The sequence below is a fragment of the Blennius ocellaris genome (genome assembly GCF_963422515.1).
Source record: "Blennius ocellaris genome assembly, chromosome: 8".
NCBI lineage: Eukaryota > Metazoa > Chordata > Actinopteri > Blenniiformes > Blenniidae > Blennius > Blennius ocellaris.
In genome coordinates this window covers 27613699-27624843 of record NC_137657.1, presented here as the reverse complement: position 1 = coordinate 27624843, position 11145 = coordinate 27613699, and the positions used below count along the sequence as shown (strand labels likewise).

The window sequence follows — 11145 nt, the reverse complement described above, 5'->3', positions numbered from 1 at the left end:
TTAAATAGGCAAGGCGCTGGACTTTGCAGTTGAAAGAGTCTCTAATAATACTACTTAATCATAGTAACAAGAGTATTTGTACTTAGTTACTTTCTGACTAACCTCCGTTTGCATAGATGAGGCGTGTTCCTGTTTACATCACGTTATTATTTCACAAAAAATATAAATAACAAAATACAACAAAAAATGCACAGAAATTCTACTTTTACGGTGATGTTACAGTAATCTGAGTATTTTTACTTCCTGTAATTTTTTTTTCATCAACGTGCCAATAATGAGTCATTATTAAACTACTGCAGCCAGAATACTCATAAAAGTAGAACAAAGCGTGATAATCGAGTCTAAAGTACCCCAAATGCTACTTCGTTACTACACGGGGAGTAACTAAGTAGAAATACTCAGCCGACTGCGTCCGTTTGCACAGAGACTGTTTGATCAGAGGGAGGAGGAAACGGTACACTTCATTATTCATACAGCCTGTTTAAAAGGGCTTTGACGTGAACGCGCGCGCGCGCGCACACTCGAGCGCCTGGGGCGCGCCTCCCTGTGTGACGCGCGAGTCACGTGACCAAACAGTCCGAGCAGCTCTTCCACACTTTCTTCCGCAAAACTTTTTTTTCCCAGGAGGTGAGTGTGTTTCTGCTCTAAACGCTTCACACACACACACACACACACACACACACACACACACACACACACACACACACACACACACACACACACACACACACGGAGTGTTTAAAAGTAAAAGGTAACAGATCGATTATTGATTCCAGCCTCTCATTACGTAACCCTTGTTTCTTTCCCCCGGTTTTACGCACGAAATTACGCAAAACGCGTAATTTCTGACGTCGTTTCTTCTTTCCTCGTCGAATCGTTTGATCGGATGAACGAGTCGCTTTGTTAAAAAAAAAAAAAAAAAAGAGTTTTAAGAGTCGTTTTCCTCAAACTTTTCTTGGGCGGTGGTTTTCTGACGCTGCGCGGCTGCGCGACGTTTTTCTTCATCCCGGAAGTGCGTGAAAAGTTTTTTTGGACTTTTTGGAGCGGAAGTTGTTTTGTTTTGTTTATTTGTTTGTTTGTTTGTCATCTGGCTGTAAAAGCAGAGGTCATGTAGGGTTCTGGCTGATCGATACCTGATCCATTAGCAGGACGCATTAACTCTTCCTCATCCTCCTCATCCTCATCCCTGTGGTGTGTGTGTGTGTTCCTCAGCCTCCAATAACATGAATCAATCATGACCTTTTGTTTTACTCCTTTAATGACTGTAACTTCCAGCGACACTCCGATTACTACTTTTTTTTAAATAAAAAGTACAAGTACTCGCCTTAAGTTACTCGCTGATGCCGAGTACCAGTCGTCGTTACTGCTCACCTGTGCAGAAAGTAGTGAAGTACTTGTACTCTACTCTCTTTTTCTGTGTTTCATTTGATCACTTCGTCGTTAAATTCCATTACTTCCTGGATGTATTTAATATAAGAGATCAAACGTTTTTTACACTTTTCAAAAACACTTATACTCGAGTAACTTAAGTAGAAATACTCACATTACAGTTATTAAGCAGTACTTTTTATGTGATTCCATGGCTACTCTGTACTTTTACAGGCTTCTTCAAAGACAACTGAGGAACCTGAACCTTAACCTGAATACTGAAATGAAAGTAACTGAGTACAAATACTCACAGTGAAGCTGAATTTTGTTTTTTAATACCTTTCTGAATATCTTTTTGAAGTATTATCACATACAATTGCACCTTTCTAGCATGTGTTCAGCCTCAGAAACATGCAGGAAGTAACTGAGTACAAATACTCACATTGGTATACTTAAATACTACTTTTAGTTACATTTAATGTAATTTATTTATTATTGTTACTCCACAGAGGAGGAGAAACCTGTTTTTTTTCCATATTTAATTATTATGTAAGCAAACGTGTAAGTAACTAATTACAAGTGCTCTCATTATGTAACTATACTAATTAAATATATTTAAGTAATCAAGTAAAATGAAGTAATTAAGTAGATTAGGTAGCATTGTTGGGTATTTTTAATCAGATTTACTCGCTTCATTACACCTTCGTGTAACTTCATTAAAAACAGGAACAGAATCTTTTTTCGCACGTTTTATAAACCTGTTAACACAGTATTTGTAACTAAGTACAAATACTCACATTACTGTAATTCAGGAGTATGTCGGGTAGTTTTGATGTGATTTAGTCGCCTTATTTTGCTTTAACGTGTCTAATTTGTGTCTTAAAGATTTAAAAAAAAATGTACACATTAATAAATCTCTTTGCATCGGTTAAAAGTAACTGAGTACAATTACTGGATTCCAGTTACTGAATAGCATTTCGGTGTACTCTTATGCTGCTCCTTTGATTTAATCCGGTTTGTTTTCCTGAGGAAGCGTCGAGTAGATTTAAATAAAAACACAGATAAGAAGCATTCAGGTCCAGTTCCGGAGGATGTTTTGAATGTTGGATGTTTGTTTCCATGGAAACAGAAACAATGTCGTTTTCACGTGAGTTTATATGTCGGAGTATAAGTAGATACAGTTTGTACTCTATCACCTATAGAAGGGCACAGTTTAAAATGTTTGTTAAAAAAGAGCAACTGGCTGCTGATAATCGATAGTCCCTGTTGTCGTTGCCATGGAAACGCATTCCGACCTGGTTGGTCCTCGAAGGACCATAATAGACGACTTGACCCATCTTTGTTTTGTTTTTTTCCATTAAAATGTCATTTCCTCCTAAAACCCCAGGTTTCCAGCCGTGCAGAGCGACGTGTCTCAACATGTCCTCAGCCTCGGTCCGGCTTTTTCTTTTTTTTTTCCTTTTTTTTTTTTTTTTTTTCCCCCGATTAGATCAAGACGTTCGGCCGGCGTCTCGCTCCGACGGTGAAACGGCCTCGAGGACAAAACGCCGTCATTTAATAAGCGTCTGAAAGCTTCCTGCCCGTTCACAGCCCAAACACACAAATCAATAATTCAGCCTGGAGTTGGAGCGGCGGCGGCGGTTGCCAGATCCTGTCAGCAAACAAGCAGCCAGGCGTCTCACAACAGGCAACGTCCTCTTCAGATTCAATCAAATGCAAATAAACAAATACTGTTTATTTGACTTGTTTAAAAACAAAAGTCAGAGTAAACAAACAGAAAAGCCCCAAACAAGCAAAGCGACTGATATTTTACTGATATTGACCGGCAGGTTTCCAGGACGACGCGCCGCCGTCAGCCGCTAGCCTGGTTCCTTCCAGTTAGAAACTACAAGTCAAGTCAGAAACATTAGGACACAATTGTTTTTTTTTTTTTTTAATAAATGGAGGAATTTGTGCTTCAAGGGATGTGACTAAGGCCCCGTTTCCATGACAACGTTTTAAGTGAAAACATCGGGGGGGGGTTTTTCGTTTCAGTAAAGTTTCATATTTATATTCTGAACATCATGTAGTTTTCATGTTGGGCCACTTGAGGCAAAACGTTGTGATTGTTCATCTACTGAGCATGTGCACAACTGCTAGTTACCAGGACCTGGACCTGGACCTGGACCAGGACCTGGACCAGGACCAGGACCTGGACCAGGGATTCCTCCCGTCTATACGGAGTTAGAGTCCGAGTGTTTCCAGAAAGTTTCATTCTCCACCGTTGCCATGGCGATGACGTTGCGGCATATTCAAAATGTGTAGTTTCTCTTGCTGCCATGGAGACGGAGTCGGAGAGTTTTCAAAAAGGTGTAGTTTTCCCCCTGTTGCCATGGCGACAGAGTCGAGGTGTTTTCAAATTGTGTAGTTTCCCGCGTTGCTACGGAGACGGTCAGTGTTTTCACAAAGGTGCAGTTTCCCCCGTTTCTATGGAGACAGTCGAGGTGTTTTCAAAAAGGTGCCAGTTTCCCCTGTTGCCATGGAGACAGAGTCTCCATGGAGGGTAAATGTGAGGTTGTCGGTTGTTTTGTGGGGAAGTGAAGGTGAACAGTCGTCCTGACGTCAGCGCAGGAGTCGTGACTCATTCTCTCGGCGGGTGTGGCGCCACTCACTCACTCACTCACTCACTCACTCACTCACTCACTCACTCACTCACTCACTCACTCACTCACTCACTCACTCACTCACTCACTCACTCACTCACTCACTCCTCTTCTTCTCCTTCTCAGTTGGTCGTCGGAGCAGCAGGCTACAGTCCAGCCCCGAACCTGAGCTGTGAGTTAATCCACCGCTTCTCCTTCCTGTTCCGCCTCCGGATCAGGTCCGACGAAACCCTCCTGGTTGTGGTTCGTTTCTCGCGGCGTCAACGTGTCACTTCCTGTCCAGGGTTGTCCCGAACGAGACCACGACGACGACGATGGCGGAGCAGCTCCAGCGGCTCGTGGCCGACAAGAAGGACATGGTGGAGAACGTGATGGAGGTGTTCGAGCAGGGCGCCGAGGTGGTGGCGAGCATCGCCGGCGACCTCTTCCCCGTCTTCTCCATCGCCGCGCCCCTCGTGAAGCTGGCGCTGGACAACGTGGAGAGCAAGGAGGCCGCCTTCATGAAGGAGCAGTTCCAGAAGGTGCGCGACCGCCTGGACGTCATCTCCGAGGAGCTGCGGCGCGTCAACGACGAGATCAAGAAGAGCGGCATGGACATGATGTACTTCTCCGCCGAGGAGAACGTCACCAACCAGTTCCGGAAGTACATGGACATCCTGAACGCCAAGCCCAAGTTCCGGGAGGCGAAGAAGAAGCAGTTCCTGGACCACTTCGGCCGGACCGGCGGCGACAAGAACCTGACCATGCTCTACAACGCCGCCACGGGCGAGAGCTTCAGCGGCGAGTCCATCCTGGAGATCACCCTCAACTACGAGGAGAAGAGCCGCCGGCCCGTGGAGGACTTCTGCGCCCGGCTGAAGAGGCTGTTCTGCGTGGGGCTGATCGCCCTGCTGGGCCACGCCGCCCTGAAGGGCTACGACGAGGAGGAGGCGCTGCTGGCGGCCTGGGGCGAGAAGATGAAGAGCCTCCAGGCCAAGATGGACGCCGTCATCGAGGACTGCATCGAGAGCTTCCCCAAGCAGGCCGAGCTGGACGCCCGGCGCCTGGTGCTGGAGCGGGGCGGCGCCGCCACGCACCAGCAGCTGGCCGACGCCCTGGTGGAGAAGCTGAGGGGGAAGTACGACTGGGTGGGCTGGTCGGTGCGCGTCTTCCGCACGCCGTCGGGCCTCTTCGCCAACAAGAAGGCCTTCCACTGCGCCACGGGGAAGAGCCGCTTCCAGGTGCCGTCCTCGGACGAGAAGCTCCAGGTGTGGGTGTCCTACAGCTCCTCGGCCGAGCCGGTGGACAAGCCCCGCCTCCGGCAGCTCGTCCAGGCGCAGAGGAAGGCGGGGCCGGTGGGCGTGGCCGAGGCGCTGTTCGAGCAGCTGCCGGGCGAGTGCGTGGTGCACGCCGTGAAGGCCGGCCGAGAGCCGGCGTGCGCCTGGAGCTTCGGGGACGAGCTGCACTACTGGGAGGAGCACAAGAACCTCCACGTCTGCGTCCACTCCGCCTGAGGAGGCGGCGGGCGCCGCCGCGGCGCGGCGCAAACCGACGGACAAACGTGCCTCCAGAAACTGAATTTGAAACGTCGCGACGGACCGCCGGGATTCCAACCCCGCCGCCCTCCACCTGACATTTTAGCGTTTTTGTTGGGTTCGATCCGAACGGTGAAGATGGAGGAAGGTGAGTGGCACCGGGAGCGCACCCTGAGGGAGCCCACCCGCCCCGGGGTGCGCTCCCCGGGGTGCGCTCCCCCCGGGGAGCGCACCCCGGGGGGAGCGCGCCCCGGGGGGAGCGCGCCCTGGGGGGAGCACCCCCTGGGGGGGGAGCGCCCTGGGGGGGGAGCGCCCTGGGGGAGCGCCGGCCCACATTTCAAATTCAGTTTCTGCGAATCCAGTCACACTAATCGGGGAATAAAACGTAACAAATTAAAGGATTATGTCTGTTCAGAACCGCTTCTGGGATTATCTTCCTCCTGGGTGTTTGCACTTCCTGTTTTCACCTCTTCCTAGATCGTCTGGGACACTTTTTGAAAGTCAAACTGATTTTATATCAAGGACTACCGTCGGTCCTTTATGCTAAAATAACCAAAGTACCAGAATTCTCACCAGATTATTGTGGATTAAACAGGTGAGCGTCTGGCCGATTGTGCCTTAATTCCCTTTCATCCTTTATAGGTTGCTTTTTTTTTTTTTTTTAAATAGGAAATTCAGTTAATAAATAATATGAATACAATTTAATGAAATTGACAATTATAATAAATAAATTCAGTGAAATAATATTTAAATTTTTTTATATAAATAATTGAAATAAATAAATTCAGTTAAATATTTTGAAAAATGAAATAAAAAATTGTAATAAATAAATTCAGTTAAATATTTTAAAAATGAAATAAAAAATTGTAATAAATAAATTCAGTTAAATAATATAAAATAAATTAATTCAGTTCATTAAAGAAAATTCAAACTTTCTTCAGCAAACAATCCAGTTTTACAATATTTGTAATGATCGGTGTAGTAACTTGTTATTATGTAACATGAAGCGTAATATTCAGTAATATTACAACATCGAGACGCACTTATCACTCCACCTTATTCATTATTACTCTTTTTTTTAATTCTTTACCCTCGGCACCTCTGCCGCCATCCTGCTCCGCGACTGTTCAGAAATTAAACTTTCTACTTTTTTGTTTCTATCCTTTTTTAGAAAAGTTATTATTTTCTGGAAGAAGAGCAACAAATAAACAATAAAAAAAAGTTATAGGATTATTAGACATGCACAAACAACACTTTCTTTTTTTAAACTACTAACTTGTTTTGGGGGCATCGCTGCAGAAGTTGTTGTTTTTTGTTATTTTTCTTACATTTTACGACACTTGTATTTATTTCATGTGTTTTCTCTGGTGTGTTGGTGAAGCGACGAGGTGAATGAATGAGGTGTGACGGCGTGCAGCTGCAGCTCTCAGACGGCTGATAAGGTTTAGCCCCGCCCCCTACCCCCCCCCCACCCTCCTCACGGTATTTGCAAATGGCTGCAGGCGCTGGAATGGAGGCCGTGGCGGCGCCTTGTTTACTCAAGACGACTCCAGACCTGCGCTGCGTCGTCGCGCTGCGTTGTCTGTGTTTGTTAATCCCAAAGTGCGAATAATCTCATCGTCCAACACAGATTATTCATGATTGATGGTCAAAAGGAGCGTCTGGTTCTTATTGTTTCTCTTTCCAGGGTCAATATTTGGTGTTTTAAATGGTGTTTGTTGGTACACAGATTGAAATAAATAATCCAGTTTAACCCCGATGGGCGTCTCCTGTTTGTGTTTTATCGTGTGTGTGTGTGTGTGTGTGTGTGTGTGTGTGTGTGTGTGTGTGTGTGTGTGTGTGTGTGTGTGTGTGTGTGTGTGTGTGTGTGTGTGTGTGTGTGTGTGTGTGTGTGTGTGTGTGTGTGTGTGTGTGTGTGTGTGTGTGTGTGTGTGTGTGTGTGTCCAGCTACATAACAATGAGGCAGAAAGTGATTTTTTTTTGTACTTTGCATGTTAGAAACGAATTACTTCCTTTAAATAAGTAAATAAAAAGTAGTTGATTAAGTTCCTCAACATCTGGATGTGAGCTGAAATTACATCAGTCAGAGGAGGAAGATGCTCTATAATCTGGTGTTAGAGGAGGAAGATGCTCTATGATCTGGTGTTAGATGAGGAAGATGCTCTATAATCTGATGTTAGAGGAGGAAGATGCTCTATAATCTGGTGTTGGAGGAGGAAGATGCTCTATAATCTTTAGGTAAAGAAGGCAGCGCCGGGGCTTCAGCCTGCAGCCGCTCTGTGGAGCGGGAATCAAACCTGCAGCAGCAGCAGGAGGAGGAAGTGGGAGCTGGAAACACCCAGTGTCCTCTGTCATTATGTGGTCGTGGCTTTTCTATCTTCAGCATGTCAATCCTGACTCATGTCCTGTAGTCCAGTCTACAGTCCACAGTCTAGTCTACGGTCCACAGTCTACGGTCTACAGTCTACAGCCCACAGTCTATGGTCCACAGTCTACGGCCCACAGTCTACAGCCCACAGTCTACGGCCCACAGTCTACGGCCCACAGTCTACGGCCCACAGTCTACGGTCCACAGTCTACAGCCCACAGTCTACGGTCTACAGCCTACAGTCTACAGCCCACAGTCTACGGCCCACAGTCTACAGACCACAGTCTACGGCCCACAGTCTACGGCCCACAGTCTACAGCCCACAGTCTACGGCCCACAGTCTACGGCCCACAGTCTACGGTCCACAGTCTACAGCCCACAGTCTACGGTCTACAGCCTACAGTCTACAGCCCACAGTCTACGGCCCACAGTCTACAGCCCACAGTCTACGGCCCACAGTCTACGGTCCACAGTCTACGGCCCACAGTCTACAGCCCACAGTCTACGGTCCACAGCCTACAGTCTACAGTCAACAGTCTACAGTCCACAGTCAACAGTCCACGGTCTACAGTCCACGGTCTACAGCCTACAGTCGACAGTCTACGGTCTACAGCCTACAGTCTACAGTCCAGCACTTCACCTCCAGTGCAGTGAATTCACACGACACACCTGAAAACACAGCAGGTTTTTATTTTGTTTTTTGTTTTGTTTTTTGTCATTTTTAGATGTTTATGCAACAACATTTTGAAAATGATTCACAAAAAAAACAGTGGAAAAAACATGTCGTTTCCACATTGGTCCACTAGTTGGCGCTGTTGTCAGGCTCAGGAAGGGTTTACACGTACAAAACGGTGACATACAGTGGGGCAAAAAAGTATTTAGTCAGCCACCAATTGTGCAAGTTCTCCCACTTAAAGAGATGAGGGAGGCCTGTAACTGTCATCATAGACCTCAACTATGAGAGACAGAATGAGAAAAAAAATCCAGAATATCACATTGTCTGATTTTTAAAGAATTTATTTGCAAATGATGGTGGAAAATAAGTATTTGGTCACCTACAAAGCAAGATTTCTGTAACTCCTTCTTCAAGAGGCTCCTCTGTCCTCCACTCGTTACCTGTATCAATGGCACCTGTTTGAACTAGTTATCAGTATGAAAGACACCTGTCCACAACCTCAAACAGTCTACACTCCAAACTCCACTATGGCCAAGATCAAAGAGCCGTCAAAGGACACCAGAAACCAAAATGGTCGACCTGCACCAGGCTGGGGAAGACTGAATCTGCAGCAGGTAAGCGGCTTGGTGTGAAGAAATCGACGGTGGGAGCAATTATTAGAAAATGGAAGAAGACCACTGATATTCTCCCTCCATCTGGGGCTCCACGCAAGATCTCACCCCGTGGGGTCAGAGTGATCACAAGAACGGTGAGCAAGGATCCCAGGGACCTGCAGAGAGCTGGGACCAAAGTAACAAAGGCTACCCTGCTGAAGCCAGGACGTGTCCAGGCCCGTCTGAAGTTTGCTAGAGAGCATTTGGATGGTCCAGAAGAGGGTTGGGAGAACGTCAGATGGTCAGATGAAACCGAAATAGAACTTTTTTTGGTAAAAAAAAAAACTCAACTCGTCATGTTTTGGAGGAGAAAGAATGCTGAGTTGCATCCAAAGAACACCAGACCTACTGTGAAGCATGGGGGTGGAAACATCATGCTCCGGGGCTGTTTTTCTGCAAAGGGACCAGGACGACTGATCCGTGTAAAGCAGGGGTGTCAAACATGAGGCCCGGGGGCCAGAACCGGCCCGCCAGACGATCTAATCCGGCCCGCTACGAGATTTTTTTGAAGTGTGAAGTATAAAAATGAAAACTGACAAGAGGCTGATCTAAAAACACGAGATTGGCAAAAATGACATTCGAAACCTCCCTTGGTCAGAATTTGACCCCCGACATTAATGCGTCTGTGGAGGTCACATGACGCGACGCCTTTCACAATAAAACAATGAGACCAACTTATGTGAAGTGATACTTTAGACACGTAAACTCAAAACAATTTCCAGATGATGACAAATAGTTTTAATCCTGAATACGATACCAGATACAGGTGACTGAGGTTTTTTTTTGTGCAAATATAATAATATCTGATTTCCTTTAATATGTATATTTCAGAATAGACTGGCAAATTCTTGCAGTAACAAAATAATCAAAAGAAGGAAAGACTTTGCATTTGTCCATATCTGCAGTTTAATGTTATGTTTGACTTGTTGGGCCTCCAGAGGTCAGATCAGGTTGATGTGGCCCCTCAACTAAAATCAGTTTGACGCCCCTGGTGTAAAGGAAAGGATGAATGGGGCCCGTGTATCGTGAGATTTTGAATGAAAACCTCCTTCCATCAGCAAGGCCAATGAAGATGGAACGTGGCTGGGTCTCTCGGCACGACAATGATCCCAAACACACCGGCCGGGCAACGAAGGAGTGGCTTCGTAAGAAGCATTTCAAGGTCCTGGAGTGGCCGAGCCAGTCTCCAGATCTCAACCCCACAGAAAATCTTTGGAGGGAGTTGAAAGTCCGTGTTGCCCAGCAACGGGCCCCAAAACATCACTGCTCTAGAGGAGATCTGCATGGAGGAACGGGCCAAAATACCAACAGTGTGTGAAAACCTTGTGAAGACTTACAGAAAACGTTTGAGCTCTGTCATTGCCAACAAAGGGAATATAACAAAGTATTGAGATGAACTTTTGTTATTGACCAAATTCTTATTTTCCACCATAATTTGCAAATAAATTCTTTAAAAATCAGACTTTCTGGATTTTTTTTTTCTCATTCTGTCTCTCATAGTTACCTACCTATACCTATGATGAAAAAAGGGGAGGAAGATGCTTCTTCGTTTCTGAATTTCACTGCACATTATCCTGAGTTTAATAGCTAAAAGACCTAAACACAATGATGAGCCGACGTCCTCTCGGGTTCTGCCCCTCCTGCTCTGGGCACCTGTGAGCCGGTGGAACAAAACTGTAACGCTGAGGAATTTTAAACTTTCCATCCTGACGAAAGCAAACCTCTTCCAAACGCTTTCAAACTTTCCGCTGGTGGAAATCTGCCGACTCGGCAGGTCCGAGAGCGAACGACGAGCAGGGGAGAGCAGCTTCCGTCTCCTTATGGAACACACCGGCTCGTTTGTTTGAAAATGAAAATATTTGAATATTTTAGGATTTAAAATCGACGTGAAAGTAATTTTTTTTTCTTTTTTTTAATCTTGTGT

General features: G+C 46.0%; 1 protein-coding gene across 1 annotated transcript; it reads left to right on the top strand.

Moving 5' to 3' along the window:
- The first annotated feature begins 574 nt into the window (after window positions 1-574).
- rpz4 (rapunzel 4) lies at window positions 575-7283 on the top strand. Its single transcript, XM_080501414.1, has 3 exons — window positions 575-627; window positions 4137-4182; window positions 4294-7283. Exon 3 carries the CDS (start codon window positions 4325-4327, stop codon window positions 5501-5503), a length of 1179 nt encoding a protein of 392 aa, XP_080357540.1. The 5' UTR covers window positions 575-627; window positions 4137-4182; window positions 4294-4324; the 3' UTR covers window positions 5504-7283.
- Window positions 7284-11145: the final 3862 nt, after the last annotated feature.